The sequence below is a fragment of the Scleropages formosus genome, chromosome 18 (genome assembly GCF_900964775.1).
Source record: "Scleropages formosus chromosome 18, fSclFor1.1, whole genome shotgun sequence".
In the NCBI taxonomy this organism is placed as follows: domain Eukaryota; kingdom Metazoa; phylum Chordata; class Actinopteri; order Osteoglossiformes; family Osteoglossidae; genus Scleropages; species Scleropages formosus.
In genome coordinates, this window is record NC_041823.1 from 4,785,039 (window position 1) to 4,802,640 (window position 17,602).

The 17,602-nt window shown below is 50.7% G+C and overlaps 1 protein-coding gene across 2 annotated transcripts in view; it reads left to right on the plus strand.

Annotated features, from left to right (window-relative positions):
• Positions 1–13,474, plus strand: part of nr4a3 (nuclear receptor subfamily 4, group A, member 3) — a 32,580-nt gene extending 19,106 nt beyond the window's left edge. For both annotated transcript variants that reach the window (XM_029246005.1, XM_029246006.1), the window contains exons 5-8: positions 1,142–1,305; positions 2,723–2,919; positions 7,613–7,791; positions 11,475–13,474. In XM_029246005.1, the coding sequence (XP_029101838.1) occupies positions 1,142–1,305; positions 2,723–2,919; positions 7,613–7,791; positions 11,475–11,779 (845 nt within the window). In that variant the 3' untranslated portion in view covers positions 11,780–13,474. The remainder of the gene's footprint in view (positions 1–1,141; positions 1,306–2,722; positions 2,920–7,612; positions 7,792–11,474) is intronic.
• Positions 13,475–17,602: the final 4,128 nt, after the last annotated feature.

The window sequence follows — 17,602 nt, forward strand, 5'->3', positions numbered from 1 at the left end:
CCTTCGGTGATGCTTCTCCTCGCAGGCGTCTTTATGTCTGCGCGTGTCCCCCCTTAAGACCTTTCTCAGGGTTCAGAAAACACAATATTCGAAGCCAGTGCTTCAACTAAACAACACAGAAATAAAAATCAAAATCAGTCTTTTTGGAGCGTGTGGGGTCCTTGGGGTGATGTGAAAAACGTTTCGATCCTCGGGACTTATGTCTGAGTGCGTAAAAGGAAAACACTAAATTACGACGCGCGATTTGATCGTCTATACCAGCAAAACGCCACCCGTCTACCATACGCTTGGAACCAGGTGTCAGTAGCTATCTTATGACTATAGGACAGAACTTTATTTTCTGGCATTTAAAATTACAGGAGATAAATGTGTGAAAAGTGTTATTACGTAACACTGTGACCTGCATTGGCTGAAAATGGACTGAGACATCAGCTATAGAACACCCGCCTTATAAATGTAGATTGTGGTAGATTGACTGTAGCGATAGCAGCCTAAAATTTCAGGAGGGGCCTTGACGGTTGACCTTTGAAGGCCAACTCTGTCCACAGAAAACGCAGAGGTGTCATAGCGAAAACCGCCGCTCTAGTGTGTAAACAGGAGCCCTCATTTGTAACCGAATTAGCTGGCAAAGTCTTACAATGAGTGGGCCGGCTTCCCACTTGGGTTTCAAGGTCTTGTACCATGCTGTGTGCTTGTTCCCCGCGTCCTCCAAGAGCCAAATAACATCCACAAAGTTGGCCTCTAAAACTCTTGCTACGTTTGCTTGTTGTAACGTCTGCCTTATTCAAAGCCAAAACCTTCCAGGCGTCAGAAGACGATTTAAATTGCCCGCTGCCAGTGAGCCCATCACTGAACCCCTTCATAATTTTAGCAATATTTACCGAGTTAGGGATGATGACTTGGTTACTCATCACGTAACCACTCTCATCTTTAATTAACGTACCATACTTGTCCCCATGGCAACTAGATTTGAAGCCTTAGACTTTCAAGGTGTTGGACATCCATGCACAAGAATGCGGTTTAAAGTGGTAATTGTTCGGGGTACGATAACAGTGCTGTTCCTTGTAGTTCCGTCATTGGGTTCTTTGCAAAAGGTGACCGGATTCTTGCGATTCTTCCCTTTTTCGGTCGCCACCCGCAGTTGTCCGAACGGACAACCTGAAGGGCAGAAGAGGCCGTCTGCCATCAAAACCAAAGAGCCCACTACAGCCGGAGCCCTCCCCGCCATCGCCCCCCATCAGCCTCCTGAATGCCTTAGTGAGAGCCTACTCTCAGTCCACGCCCAGAGAGCTGGACTACAGCCAGGTAGAGGCCCAGAGCGTGTGTCCGCTTGTGTGTGTTTTCTCATCTGCCCCACGCCACTCTTCTCCCACCACCCGCCATTGTCTTGCGCCTTCTCCTTCTCCCTTCCTGCCCTCCCCACTCCTAATTAATAAAGCCTGTTTTTAGTTACTGCTTATGAATTGGTATCTTCTATGGCGCATTCACCCTGATCCAACACAGGGGAACCAAGATCCAACTTTACTTTAGGCCATGCTTTTACAACACGCCGCATGCCTGCTACATGGGCTACGTGGTTCGAAGTCACACCGGTTCCCAGGGCTAAGATGTTCTTACCCTCGGTAGCTCACTGTGGAGTCAGAGCATGGTTGTGTTATGTACAGAAATGCCCACATTCAGCAATGACTTACAAAGTTATGACTTCCTTTTATAGGTGTTTATTCCTATCTGATCCTTTGTGGCAGCAGTTGTCTTCAAAAAAGAAGCGTAAACGTCTAACGCCTTCTTTTATCCGGGGCATTACCCTGTGATCAAGCCATACTCCCATCCCCAGCAACAAGGCAGCGTCAGGTCCAGTGTATTTTGAAGTAAATAGGTACCCTTACTTGTAGTGATAAATTGAATAATAAGATCATCTCTTTAAATGGGATGTAGATATTGATCAGGACATGAATAGCACAAGGGACTTTTTTTTTTTTTCTGCCAAGCCATTCCTTCTTTGTGTGTCTTTTTCCATCACCCCCTCCCCTGTGTCTCCCAGTCTGCCTCATCCTCCTTCTGTTTACTCCGTCTGTTCTTCCTGTTTACACTTTTTTACACTACTTTATTCGGTGTATACAGTATACATTTGTGCATTGCCCTCCTGGATCCATCTGTCCTGTGTTAATGCCTTCCACTTAATCCCCGCCACGCTCCAAGAAAAGACTCAAAGCCCACCTCTGCAAACTGCACTTTCGCTTGGAAAGATGTTGTTTGCCACCTTCTTTTCACCACTTAGACAGAACTTCACATATCTTTCATATATCTTCAACGTGATTTCCTATATTCTAACCGTAAGCTTAACCCTTTGTTCACAGTTTTGCCTGTTGGTACACATAATTGTTGTAATTCATGTTTTACGTGCCTCTTTTAAAAGTACAGCAGCACATCTCATTATGGGACTGAATTATTATTATTTATTAATTCACCTGACACTTTCATCTAAAGCAAGTCACTATATTAGGTTTATACACTAAGCTACTTTGAATGATTTACGAATTTATACAGCTGGGTAATTTTTTAATGTATCATTTCAGAGTAAGTACTTTGATCAAGGAAACTACAGCAGCAGAAGTTGGCATTCGAACCCCAGGCTGTCCGTGCAAGTTTTCTACTTCTTCCCTGTGCCTCTCTCTACTGTGGCTCTTTGACCTCCCGGTTTACCTTCTCTCTTCTCCTCCAGTTCAGTACCGCTGACCAGCCGGCCACCTCGGATGCCCAGCATATCCAGCTCTTCTACCGGCTGCTGACCAGCTCAATGGAGGTGACGCGGAGCTGGGCCGACCGCCTGCCGGGCTTCTCTGAACTCCCACGAGAGGACCAGAGCCTGCTCATTGACTCGGCCTTCCTCGAGCTCTTTGTCCTGCGGCTGGCCAACAGGTGAGAACCCTCACCTCCAACCTGTGGAGAGTCAAAGTTCAGCTAATTTCACTTTTATTCTTACATGGATAAAACAGGTCACAAGAGTGATGATCTGTGGCTGAGTTTGTCAAGTGAACCAGCTGGCAGCTGAGGGGAGGAAAACAAAGAACTCCCAACCATGATGTAGGGGAGAAAAAAAAACCTCTGGGGCTCCGAGTGCCAGGCGTTCTCAGGGCGGTGTGGCCATAAGTGTAAAACCAAACCGGCTTTCCAACGGCAAAAAGGGGTAAAAGAAGAATGAACGGAGAGCGGAGAGTGAACTGATGAAACGGGGCTTTCCAGTCTGGTTGATTTGTACCATCATTGCTATCAATGCCATTGATGCCATCATCATTTTCCAACCCCTTGCTAATATCATCCTGTCATTCTGGTTTTCAATTTGTCCCCATGGACCCATGATGGACAGCCGTGCGGTTAAAAATGGATGTTGCGTCCAGGAATGGGGGCCTTGCAATAATTGAATAATTAAGCCGTTGATTTATCTTGAGCGCGGGAGATCGGAGGGACTCGGTGCCAGAGCTGTGGAGATAATGAGTCTCAGCAGAGTAGCGGGCTCGTTACCGTAATTAGACGCACGCTCCGCTAAAACAAAACACACATTTCCTCCTGCTGTGGGGACCGCCTGCACGGGAGGGGGGCCGGGGGGATAGCCGACGGCGCAGGCACGGCAGGTGGGCCATGAGAACCAGGCTCAGACTGAGAGCGGAGAAAGTTTTGTCGCGTTTCAAACATGGCACTACCCTTGGGAAAGAAGTGGTCTCTCCGGAGTCGTATGAGAGAAGCGGAAGCAGAGGCGAGTACGGCTGAACGGGCTCCACGTCCTAGTCCTCCTCTCCTGGGAGGGGTGCAGACGAGGGCGGCTTGCGTGGGAGAGGCTGGCGGGGGCGGCGGTCGATACGAGATACCTGCGGTGCCATTGTGAGAGCGCTGCCCGGTGTCTCCCGCGCGGGTTGCCGTGGGCGCCCTGCTGGCTGCCCCCGGAATGTGCCTGTTTAAATTTATGGCTCTGCGGTGTCCAAGGAGAGACCGTCCCCCTCGCTCTCCTTCTTTGTGAGCAGTTGTCCAGGGCAGAGGCCCTGTCGTGCAGGCGCCTCTGCCTGAAAAATCTCACCGTTGCCTCTAACCCCTTCCCGCCTTTTCACCCCTCCCCCAAGCCCATGCAGGGTTCCGAAACACTCAACGCGAGAGAGACGCATTAAAGTCAAGTAAAAGGGAGTCAAAGATAAGCCCCGCCCCCATCGCTTTACAGAGTCTGAGTCAGACTGTTCTTGTTTTGTGTCGTGCTTGTTCACGTTTCATGAGCAATCAGCCTCACCGAGTTGTTGATTAGTGGGAACTGGTGGGTGACTGTTGTTTGCGTTGCCTGGCCAACACGACCCTCTCATCGTGCTCCCGTCGACCTACCTGTGTTCCAAACGGGCGTATTTGATGTCTGCTTCTTGCAGGTGACACAAGTGCATCCAGCGCAAGCTTGCAACCTCTAAATTTAGCCTTTCTATCGGGAGACTGCGGGCTCAGCCGTCAAGGCGCTCTTATTGCCTCGCAGCGGCCCGAGCCTAAGCACAGGTGCATGATGGGCTGGGGAGTGGGCGGTGGCAGAGCGGCCTCAGCGGGGGGCCGTAGGCTTGGGAAATCTGACTCACGTCAGAGGCCTGGACGGGTCTACGTCCGACATGCATCGCATCGTGGTGAACTCCCACAGCACAGGGGAAGTTGTCGCGGTGCGAGCTACGCTGCCAGCGCTGGTGGCACCTACATGATGATGTCTTTCCCGCTTCAGAGGCTGTAGGGCTATATGTGTCTTCACCTTGGACACAGTCCCAAAAAGTGACAGGCATTTGAATGCTCACTTTCGCCCAGAGCTTTGCATCCAGGCATTTGACCAAGAACTTACTGCGCATTCGAACCTGCTTCTCCCACTAAGCTGGAGGGCTCCCTGAGAGCTACCGCAACACATGGCTTCCACCCGCATTGGGAACGAAAGCCTCACAGCACCTTCCAAATTCAGCAAGGGGTGCAAAGTCCGTCATCGGCTGAGTCAGTCTGGATCTGGAAGCCATCGCTCGGTGAGGCTCCTTCTGCCATGCCGGTCCCGCGGCTGCTGTCGTGGCGAGACCTACGGGCTGCTACGGCAAACACGTACAGCCCGGGTGAGATATACAGGCCGTGACTCGAGATGTTTCCAGCTTTGACGTGACCTACAGGCTGTGACTGCAAACGTATACCGCCCAGGTGAGACCTTGCGGTTCCAGCTGGAGAAGTATCCAGCCTTGGTGAGACCTACAGGCCGTGACTGCAAATATATACAGTCTGGGTGAGATCTGCAGGAGGAACCTATACGCTTTTCCAGCCTCGATGAGAAATACACGCCGTCGGTGCAGATGCCGAAGGCTGTGACTGGCCAAGAAGGACGCCTGCTAAGTACCATGACCCTCTTCCCTAAGGCTTCCACAACTTGTTCTGTTCCCCGGCTCTTGCGGCGATCTCCCTAAAAGCCTCTCCTGTTCTGCAGAGGCGAGACCACCGGGAAACAAACAGCTCCTGTCTCTGGCAGAGAGCGCCGGGTTTCCCGTCCCCACGGTGACCCCTTAAATCAGTGAACCCGGAGGCCTCCGACCCCCAAGAAGTACCGCGAGCCTCTTCTAATGAGGGCCACTGTCTGACTCCTCGGCTCCCCTAGAACAGAAGGACAGTTTGTTTGTCTTCTCTGAGAGCTGTAGATACTGTTGTTCTTTTTTTTGGCTTCTCCCATTGCCTCTCCCTATCCCCCCCCCCCCTTGCCGTCTCTGTGGTTACTGGGGTCGAGGAGAATTTCTCTGTTGACTGCTGTAGCCAGGGGAGAGGGGAACGTGGTGGGGGCGGCGGCGGCGAACGAGTCTGTAAACCCAGAAGCCATAAAAGAGAAGAGCGGTAGCCATGGAGCGAAGTCCACCGTCAAGAGACTGTCCAGGCGTCTATGCCACCTCTTCACCGCCCAGGTTTGCGGGATCTACGGTATATTTGCCTGCATGAAAAGCCCAGGGAAATATCACTTCCGCTGCCATAACCCCCCCCAAAATATGTGCGATACCAACCCGTGGACTTTCCTTCGGTTTTCTCCGAACCGTGACCATTTCCAACCTCACCAGGGCGCTCCGTCCCCTCCGAGCCCACTCCAGTCACCCCCTCTCCCCGCCGCACCGAGACCCTCATTTGCGTACAAAGCCCTCGGCCTTCAGTACGTACCGACTTCAGCTCCCTGGCTCCGGGCCGGATGAAGAGGAACTTAAACCCATTAGGCAGTATTAATAAAGCACATGTTTTCTGATTAGCCGTACCCCAGGGCGGCGAATGCAACCAGGGTAATGAGCTTTTAATATTCCCCGCCACTTTTGTCCCTCTCTTTCTGTATGCGGAAGGAGGGAGTGTTTGTGTGTCGGTGTGTGTGTGTGTGTGTGTGTGTGTGTGTGTGTGTGTGTGTGTGCGCGCGCATGCTCGTATCTCCCTGTTCTCTGCATATCTTTCCCCGCACAAAATAGCCACCAGTGTGACTGCTCTCAGGAGCCAGTGCCATAACAGTCCATCCCTCACCCTCAGCCCCCCGAGGCACCGTTCCTCAAATGAAATATCGATAGAAGGGAAGGGCTCTGGCACCAGCACCCAAGAAAGCCTCCTTTTTCTTTTTTTTTTTTGCTACCAACTGATTCGGAGTCGAATTTGAACCTCTTCAATTAATTTCTTTTCTCATTTGCACAAAGTCTGCTTTTATTGGGGAAACGTGTTTTCCCGCTCCAAAAGGAATACATTTAATATAACATATAATGAGACTTAATTTCTTCTCATATCTCATAAACTAGAACAACAAAAAACAAATGTGGCTCCGGACTTTGATGTTTTGCGGAAAGCCTCTTTAGCGTCTCGGTCTACACGCTACTTTCATTTTAATATCTGAGGAGTCGCTCCAATCTGTAATTGTTTTAATAAATAACAGTCCACTTCACCCGTATACGTGCGCGTGCGGAACGTCCCGAGGGAATGAAAGAAATTCCACAATTTTGTTTCGGGTTCAAATCGTACACAAGCGAACGCTCCCGATTTTCCTTCTAAAAACGCGCTCCTTCGGTCCACGAGACGGAGGTTCCGTATCTGGTCATTCCCCTCCCTGCCAAACGAGGACGAATCGAGCCGAGCGCCGACCGTTTGTCTAATTTCTGGAATGTTTTTTTCAAACGTTTAATTTGGAAAACGCAGCTTAATGACTCAGATTCCTGTCTTTGATGTGCGCATGTTTCTAATTTGTTATTGTAAATGTTTCCACGGCGACCGTCCTACGAGTCCGCCAGCTAAGGCCAATGGGAGCGCAGCCCTGTGTCATGTGACTCCCAGGATGCACTCCGGGCGTCACGCAATGTCTTAAATTGCAAAAACGCGTAGTCTTGTATATTGGTTTTGATTTAAAAGCGCCTGCATCGGTGTTTCCCACTTGACCCCTTGTAAGCGCAGCAGCAGGGCCGGTTTTGACGGGAAACATGTGTTGCGTGTCGACGTTAATCCCGTTTTATAGCGCCAGAATGCAAAGCACCAGACATTTAATTAAAAGCCAATTAAGCTCCCTCAAAGGGACCCGGAAACAACAGCAAACCCACGGGGCCTCTGTTCTGCATCCGCGCAGGTCCATCCTCCAGGAGGACAAGCTTGTGTTCTGCAACGGGCTGGTTCTGCACCGCTTCCAGTGCCTTCGCGGATTCGGCGAGTGGCTCGACTCCATCCGAGACTTCTCCTCCCACCTGCAGAGCCTTAACCTGGACGTGTCCGCCTTCGCCTGCCTGGCCGCCCTGGTCATGCTCACAGGTAACGGCGCCCGCTCTCCCCTTTCAGCTTCCGGCGGATTAATGGCCAGAACGGGGCTTAAGTCCTTAATGCGGCAGAGGGAATTCGCACAAAGGTGTTTCATTCACACGCGACGGGCAATTATCAGGCTTCGACGCGATTCGAACGTCACGCCTCCCTCGTATTGACGGATTTAATTAAACATCGCGCTGTTTTTCCTTCCCTTCCTCCTAGCAGGCAGGTGGCTGTTGGGGTAATTCAAGGTGTGGAGGAAAGCGCAGGTGTGCGACAGGTGCCAGCGGAGATTGAGTGTACCTGGTTCAGCTGCGATCATGTGTCCCAGGTTCAGGGCAGGTCACGCAGGACATCGGGCATGCCCGTTAGAGAGGGAGTTCCGCCGGGGTGCCGCGGCCCCTTTGTCGGCGGTCGCGTTGGCCGTCGGCTCCGGCCGGAGAAAGAGCGCTTCTGCTCGCGCCGAGCTGTTGACGGCGGAAGCGAGCGGAACTCGCCCGGGGACATCGCTCTGTCTCATTGTCCGCCGACACAGTGGACGCCTCTATGAATTATTCCCACGCTCCCGCTTTGCTGCCCCCGCTTTCTTTCTATGTGACTGGTTGCGATGCATATTTCTTTGAGGGGATGCTGATTGCTGTAAATGAGCCACTGAGTACAGGGGAGCATCGAGAGCAAGGGAACTCCAGCAAGGTGTGTCTGCGGAGGGGTGGACCTTGACACTTGGCATTGAGTCTCAATAAGCGATACGGGTTCCCTTGCATCTGAAGGCCCCGGGTTCTGACAAAAGTAGAGTACTTGTAATTGTACCTGGATCGATACAGTAATCCAGCAGCATAAACGGGTAAATGGTTGTAAACAGCTCGATGTCATTTTGGGTTTGGGATGGAACCATCTGTGACCGTCACAGTATCTGTGCCCCCTGATCTGGCTGCAGACCGAGATCCAGAAGTTCCACGAACGTGGTAATGCTGGACTCCTGTGATACAGATTGACTCATTTATGCCACCTGAAACAGAGGTTTTCGCGGGCGAATAATCTGCTTAGCGCCACTATTAAATTAAGTGGATATTTAGTGTTTCTTTTTAATCCGAACAGAGAAGTGGAAAATTGAGGACACATTATCCGACACGAGCGACATAAAACCCCGGCAAAGGCCTCGACCACAGCGACAACTTTTTTGTACGGCATTAAAGTCTCCTTTTCCCCCCATGCGGCTGTTTGGTTTGTGTTTGTTTGCTCATGTTGCTTAGTGACACAGAGGAATACCTGCGGGCGCTGGCTTCCACATGAATGGCCGATGCGGCGGGATCGATGAGTCGAATAGGCGCGTGTGAATAGGCACGGCAGGAGTGCCGGCTTTGGTGGACAGAGGCCTGCGGAGATGAAGGTCTGTGGAGAAAAAGGTCTGGATTCTGGGGGCATCGTGCGAGATAAACCCCCCCCCACCCCTTGTGTTTCCGGACGCGACACCTTAAATATGTCGCCGTTGTCCCTTCTCTTTCGCTGTCCCACCGCCACCTTATCCGCTCTGATCCCCCTCTAAATAAAAATAAAACAGCCCCAGTTTTAATGCCCATGGTTGTGTGTGAGGTAGCGGCTGGGAGACAAGCGCACTTCTGTCTGGTCGGAGAAAAATGCTTATCAGCAGCTGAATTGACTCTGTCTTGTGATGCGTCGGAGCTGAATGGCTCCTCAATTTAGGCTGAGTGTTTTTTTGACAAACGGGGCCCCCCGATATGACGGCAGCACGGTCTGGCGCGAGACAATCTGGGGTCAGCATCGCTGTGTTTCTCGACTGCGCCGCCGCTGTTATTTCGGGCCCGCGGAAACGCACCGTAGCAGGGCGACCGCACAAGCGGGCCCTGTGTGGGCCGTCGGAATCAAAGCATCGCTCCGTGCGCTGCGGTGATGCATCGCGAGTCGGCCGCTTTAAATAGGACGGCCGTGGGAGCGTTAACCGTGAAAGCGCAGGCGCCGCTGCTTTCCGACTCTGGGCTCCGTCTTCGAACCGAAAGAGTCCGGCACGAGCTTCGCCCGCTGTCCTTCTCGGTCCTTCGGGAACGCGCTGGTGAAGATCGAGATAGAGATGGGAACTACGATGTCCGTTTCGGTGCCAAATCGCACCGGATCCAGCGCTCCGAGGATGGAGTCAGCTGTAGGGCGTCTTCAAAAATGTTGAAAATTTTAGCCGCAGGACGACGGAATGCGGACTCCTCAGACTCTACGTGGAAAGCACTTACACCTTCACGTCTTGTTTGCTTCCATCGAGTTTATCCATTTGACATGTATTGCTGGTTTGGCTTTCTGTGCGAGGAGATCACACACCGCCCCCAAATGCCCATCATATACACCCCCCAGAACAGCGCCGCTTCGGCAGGAGCACTTAACTCTGTGGCGGAATCGACCTGGGCGCCACGGTGGGCTCCGCACAAATGGGCCTCCTTGCTGCGAGTTGAAGCCGGACCCCCGCGCTAGCGCCTCCGTGCCGCCCCGGCCTATCGACTGCCCTAAAAGTGTTCGCTGCCGGAGTGTCATTGATTAGACCTCGGGAGGGGGGAGCTGGGGGGCAGATGGGGAAGACGAGAAAAAGGGGAGAACAATGCTTACCGGGGTCTTACCTTTCAGTGGCTCACAAACATGGCGTCGCAGCAACTTCCCGCCCACACTCTCCGCTCGCTCCGGAGCTCCACCCCACACACACACACACACACACAGTGTTTTCTCAGGGTCTGCAAGTAAGAGAAGCGATTACGCATGCTTTCAAACGGCAAAGTTTGGTCACGGAGGAAAAGCAGAGAGTCCGTAGGCCAGCCGGCTGCTCGATAACTGCAGCTGTCGTTGCGAAGTTACGTCCCCGCGGAAGGAGCCGTGGGTGGACTCAACCGTCCGCTCGGCGAAATCTGGCCACGGCTTTCCCGTCAACACCCAGACTACCCCCACATTCCTTCTCATTCGCTGCCCGGCAACACGGAGCGCCGGGCCCGTCTTCGGTCCCAGAGCATCACGGACGTCCCCGGGGTGAAGAGCGTCAATAAATCGCGAGCGTACACTCTGTCGATAAATGTAATAAATGTACATCGCCTGGACGTAACGGGCCGTTTGACATCTTTCTTTGTTCCCGCCCTTATTTATGTACCTAGAGAGTGACAAGCTGGACACCCTGTTTTCCACAAAACCGCCACGGAATAAATTAGTATCCCATTAAAGCCCAGTGGTCTGAAACTCTCTGCCCGCGCGGCAGGGTTGCCATGGCGAACCTAATTTGCGAAAGGCTTAATCGCGTTTGGCCACTTGGGGGGCTGTATAATCCTGCTAATTGCTGAGCGCTGTTGCTTGTGTAGGGGTGTCGGGCGGGGGGGGAGGTTGCCGTGGTATGTTGCAGGTCATGGAGAGGTAGTCTTCATACACACACACAGAGATATGCATCAGGAGAGGTGTGAGGCAGTCAGATTCTCAGTAGGGCATTTTTAATGCGTGGTCGTTGCTTAAATTATCTGGTGTCAAGGCCCTGGGTTTAAGTATGACGGCACCTCGTGGGGAAACTTCTTTGGGCATGCAGCATGTTTGCAAATCGTAATTAATATTTCCTGACAGGATCGTGGATTTATAAACTTTTTGGTCCGTTGCTATCGTGGCCCATATTCGGGAAACGCTTATCGTCTCTTCTTCTTGCCTTTTTCTCATTCCAGAGCAGTGTCCGGGCCTAAAGGAGCCAAAGAAAGTGGAGGAGCTCCAGAACAAGATCATCTGCTGTTTGAGGGATCATCTGGGCTTTGGGGCGGGCATGGCTGTGGGCGGGGCTGTGGGAGGAGCCACCGCCGCCTCCACCACCTCCCCCAAGGCCCCGCCCCCCCTGAGCCGAGTCCTTAATGTGAGGGCGGAGCTTCGCTCCCAGCGCACGCAGGGCCTCCAGCGCATCTTCTACCTAAAGCTGGAGGACCTGGTGCCGCCGCCGCCCGCCATCGACAGGTTCCTGGACACCCTTCCTTACTGACGAGGCGCGCCGGACACACCCCCAGCCCCTGCCGTCCCTCTCGTACGAAGACGTCCGCCGTTTCAGAGGCCCGCGAGACTGTGTGCGGCTGCGAATCGGCAAAACTTTTTCTAGACATTCTAGAGTTTGGTCCCACGGTTCTCGAACCCTGGCGCAGAGACACTGAGAAGACTTGCTGACTTCCAGACACCACAAAAAAAAAAAAAAAAAAAAAAAAAAAGAAAACTCCTGGGCTCCAGAAAAACTCCCAGATTGGGTTTACATTTCATACGTTAAAAAAAATATATATATAAATATCAATCACTTGCTTTTCACTTTTTCTTGTTTTTATGTGGGGGGGGGGGTTGGGTGCATTTTTGGAAAGTGACATCACAAATGATGCTTCTGTCAAGGGTGTTGGTTCATGCCGGGGGGTTAGTATAATGTTTTTCTTTTCTTGCCTGTGGTTAGTCTCTAGTGATGTTTTTGAGGAAAAAGACCTGGACCCCTTCCGCCCGCTGGGGACCGGTAAAGGGGAGCAGAGTTACAGCTACACCTGTAGTAGAGTTGTGTGTAAAATAAGGTCCCGGAGTGTGTGTTTCGGGCAAACGACGGGCTCTGCAAATAATTTTTTTCTTCAAAAAGTCAAGTCCGTGGACATTTGTATCAAATAATTGTGTTGCCGGCAAAGAGCCTCGCGCGCGGACACGTTTCGAGCATTCTGGTATTTGAGGAGTGGAGTCCGCTGGGGCTCCGACCGACGTTAGACGTCGCTCTGCATTTTGTACCGGAACGCATTAAACGGAACGCGCGAGAAACGCACGCAAAGCGACGCGGCGCCAGCGTTTGTCCTCTTTTCTTAAGTGCAATCTGAATCTCCGCAGCGCCAACAGGACGTCCGGCCGAGAAAGAGAGGAACGTCTCCACCATCCTTCTTCAAACTCTAAATTATTTCAATACTAAGCCAATAAGGGGTAAATGGAGCTTAACGGTTTCAGCGTAGGGCAAAAAAAAAATCGAGAAAAAAAAAAGAAAGAAACTTAGCCTAGAACGAATAGCGAAAAGTCAGCCGCACTAACTTCTCGAAGACGGAGTTCCGCAAACTTGAATTCGCCGTAGCGCTTTTTTTTTCGTCAAGACTTTGTTAGCTACAGGACGACGGAATGCGGACTGCCGAGAAACTACACGGAAGGAATATGATTCGAAGCACTTAACGCCTTCGCGGAGGCGATCGGGTGTAAGCGTGCAAAGGTGGTCCCTAGACACGGGGGGTGGGGGATGGGGGATGGGGTCAAAGGGCAGGGGTGAGGCCTCCTTGGGTTTCTTAAGGACAGGGATACGAGACCTAAGTCGCTCGGGTCGAGGCGGGGTCGGGGCTGGGACGAAACATTCCGCATTCATACTCTTTTTTTTTTTTTTTTTTTTTGTATGTTTATATTGTCGATGCCATTTATTAATATGACAGAATTTGTTCCATGATGTCTTTATTTGTACAAAAGCAGAAAAAAAAGGATTATATGCATGGTCTATTGTAATGGCTTCGCCTGTATTTATTGCAAAGACTGCCGGCTCCGTGAGGCTCTGTTTTGACTTCTAACTCAGCGCTCGTCAAGGGCTCGTTAACACACTGGCCGAGGGTTCGAGCGAGCGGAAATTGGCAGCGGATAAAAGTTTTAAGAAATATATAAATATATAAATATATAAATATATATACATACAAAACTAATATTTTGAAGTGTTTTTATCGGATAGCTTTTTTCAAATATTGTGGTACGAGTTGTGCATTGTTTTTTGAAGAAGAGAAACAAAAAAGGAAAAAAAAAAAATTTCAATGTCCTTCCTTTTTTTTTCTTTTTTTTTTTTTCCTTTCCCCTTTGGTTCACTGGAGTTTTTGTTCGGCACTTTGAAATTATAAAATAGTACTGATTATTTTGCCTGAGAGTGTCTGTGTTTGTCCGTGCGCCTTTGTGGTGCCACATGCGAACCCTCGCGGGTATGAATACAAAAAAAAAAAGAAAAAAAAACACTGAACATGCAAGCTCTCTCAAAATTGCCCATAATCATTTACATTATGCAGGAGGGGAAAAAATTTTACATTATCTCTTTGATTGGCTACAACAAAATTCCACAGTGAAAGTGATTTACATATAAAAAAAAAAAAGAAAAAAAAGTGTTACAGTTCCCCGTGCTTCATTTTTAAATTTTGCACAGCTTTCCAGCATCACATATCATGGATGAGACTCACGCTCAGAGCGTCGCGCTCACTCACCTGGCTAGGAGAACATTTCTCAGCGCAAACCGCTGAGACGTAGTAAAGCGCTGAAAGTTGATGGAAACCTGCGTTTGGCAGCCCGCATTACAAAACTCAGCCCGCAACCTGCCACCTGCCCCCGCACACACCTTGCACATTCTTGAGTATCATTACTGATCGGTGACACATCTGGGGCAAACAATCATTTCAGATTTCAAGCATTTTTCTGATGCGTACGGCGTCTACTCCGGGACCCAGTCCTTGTGAATCTTACGAATGCAATTCATATCAATACTTTCATCCCCGAGCCTGAGCTCTAAGTGGTAAAAGACCTGCCCCTTTTCCCCAAGACATGATGTGACAGAGGCAGTTATTTCATGCCCCCAGCCCCCCCACGACAACGTCTCCTTAGCTGTCAGCAAAACCATCTTTGCCACCATGGCGTCACAGCCACAAAAGACACCTGGCCTCGGCTCGATTTTTGTGCCGGCACGCAGCGCTGTCTTTGACCCCAGCCCTGCCGCCCCCTCCCATCTGCCCCAAAGCCTAACCCAACCGCGTCTCCATGAGGTGGGGAAACAGCCAGTGATTCATTGCCTCCGTCTGACAGCTCACCTGCATATGTGCAGAGAGGCCCCACATAAGCAATACGCATGCAGACAACTCCTACACACGCCACTATCAGGCAACTGAACTGGGCGACCGTACATCTCACGCAGCTCTTCGCCGTACCTCCTGCTCAAAAGGCCCTGCCGTGCAGTGCGGTGCGAATGAACCCATCGGACACAACGGCGCAGTATAAAGAAGGAAGCTGTCTCGACCGTGAGTTCTGTTTCCGAACGAGGACTGTATCGGCGAAGACGTCCGTAAAACTCAATCGTAACTGAAAGCCATAAAATTCTTTTACTTTTTTCCAACAGTCGCTTCACCTTGACACCAAACTGATCGATATCTTTGTAGAAAAGCTTTTCCTCCGTTGAACAAAAAAGATACGCTCCTTACTTGTCATCATAGCGAAGGTCACATATTTAGCAAAGTAAAATATGAGATGTTATACCCAAATGTTGGACTTCATAGGACTCCTTAAATAGTGTATCTGGATGGCGTTTCTGTTCTTAGGCCTAAGAATGTTACTATAGTGTTGTTATTATTATTAATATTGTTATTAGTAGTAGTAGTTCATTTTGCTGATGCTTTCCTTTGAAGAAACTTAAATGATTTACCCATATAGACACACACAATGTCTACAACCGCTTGTCCCGAGCGGAGTCACAGCGAACTGGAGCCTAATGCGGCAACACGGGGCGCAAGGCTAGATGGGGAGGGGACACACCCAGGACGGGATGCCGGTCCGCCGCAAGGCACCCCAAGCAGGACTCGAACCCCAGACCCACCACGCTCCTCCTCCCATATAGATAGCTGGATATACTGTATATACATACTGTATATATACATGGGAGTGCGTTGGTGTGGAGGGTTTGGCAGGTCCTGCTCTCTGGTGGGTCTGGGGTTCGAGTCCTGCTTGGGGTGTCTTGCGACGGACCGGTGTCCCGTCCTTGGTGTGTCCCCTCCCCCTCTTGCTCGGGACAAGGAGCTTTAGACAGTGTGTGTGTGTGTGTGTGTGCGTGTGTATACATTAATTTATTTATTATATCAATTCAGGGTAAATACGTTGATCAAGGAGATGGGATTCAAACTTGGGTCCTCTTGAGTGCAACTTACCAGCTGTAACCACTATGCCACCTGCTGCCCCCTAACAGTCCAGTTTTCATTATGATCAGAGCTGTTCCAATCCTGTCCTCTCTGTCCAAAAACGAGGGTGGCAGCACTAATGGTGGATGTGCAAAATATTGTCACTAATAACTGAAAGCAAAGTGCTGATAAACAGGTTTAACAAGAAGGGAACAGCTACGTTATGAGTGGAGGTCCAAGCAGAAGTGGTTAACGATCAGCTGTTGACCACATGCTAGATACCCCCTTGAGTTCTAATTAAAATGTCCCGTTACGACAGGAGACGGGTGGCAGCTTCAAGGAGTTAGCGGCTTGCTGTGAGTGCAAGCGGGCATCAGGGGGCAAGGCGTGGGGGGTGGGGGGTGGATTCATGTAATATTAAAGAGCTGTGAAGGAGCCTCTACTGAGTGGACTCCTCCCACCCAGATGGTCAACACGGTCTTGTTTATCCAGTAAATGAGGGGGGCACATGCCACCGCCGCCCCGACCTGGGCGGTGACATTCTTCCTGTGCCTGGTGCTGACACAATGGAACTCCTGCCGAATCAAATCCGCCCGCCACGTCAACCAGCCTCCACCTCGACCCTTCGCCCCCCGACGATCTAAATGCGAAGCTCAACCCCCCCCCACCGCACAGCCGACACACACACGCTGACTCCCAGTGTTGTGTGACCGTTCCTCTCCGCCTGTCATCACCTGACCGGCACTCTCCACGGAAACCACTCACCACAAAAGACCCCGGGCCCACATTATCGTCATTATTGTGTTAGATTTTAATGATCCATTATTAGATTACATACAGATGTATAAGTGCACCCGAACGGTCACAATGTGCCAGAGTATGACTGCATAAAATTGCGAACACGCATCTCTCATTTGCACCCTGGAGGCAATTTGAATTATTCCTCGCTAAATAGCCCGTGCAGGAAATTAAGTGTAAGAAAATTCCAGTGATTGGCTGAATAAAACTCTCATGTTCCATTAGCTTTCAGTTCAGACATAAAGCATAGGTATTAACCACAGATACTACACTGGATGCAGCGAAATGAGAACTTGAAGAAATATCCATTTCTTCTTCTTAAAAAAAAAAGCCCCCTTAACAAGCCTATAGCAATTAATCGCAGACTTATTTGCATGTTTCCTCAAACCAAGAGGTCTGAGCAGACCTTCCATCAAAGTTTTTAATGATGGCATTACTGCAGCTTTCGTTGTTTTGTTTAGTCTGAATTAAAAAGTGAACAACGCTCAAAGAGATGGCAGCGAGGCGGCGGCGGTGGGATGGAAGCCCCAGAGCTGGCGGCTTTCAGAGGTCTATCGAGGCGATGGAAGCCGTACCGATGGGTTAAGGTGCGACGATCGTTCAGACTTTCACTGCCTGCAGAGCCTTGCTACGCTCTCCAAGGCGGTTTTGCATACCCACACGCCGGGGCTGCCCAGAAAGCAAGATATGGAAGAAGAAAAAAAACAAACAGACAGACTGAGAAGGTGTGAGTGCAACTGTCCTCATTGGCCCCTGAACGTGAAGACACCCAGTGACCTCGTGACTGCAGACAGGCAGACGCTTCTCAGAGTTTCTGTTTCCCTCCAAGAGGCGGCCTGCAGGAGATGATGATGGAGATGGTCTGGAGGCGGGGGGTGGTTGGGACGTAGAAAGACAAGACATTCGCACCCCCACCGACTCTGCTTCGCTGCGATGCTTATCGGCGCCACTTCTTGCAGGAAGAGAGACAGTGAGAGGATGAGAGAGGATGGATGGGGGACGTCGATGAAGTTGCTCTAATTCTCACATCATGAGGGAGCAATGGCGAAGTTCAAACGCTATGGTTCAGTCTTGTTTCGTTTCGACCACAAGAGTTTCATATT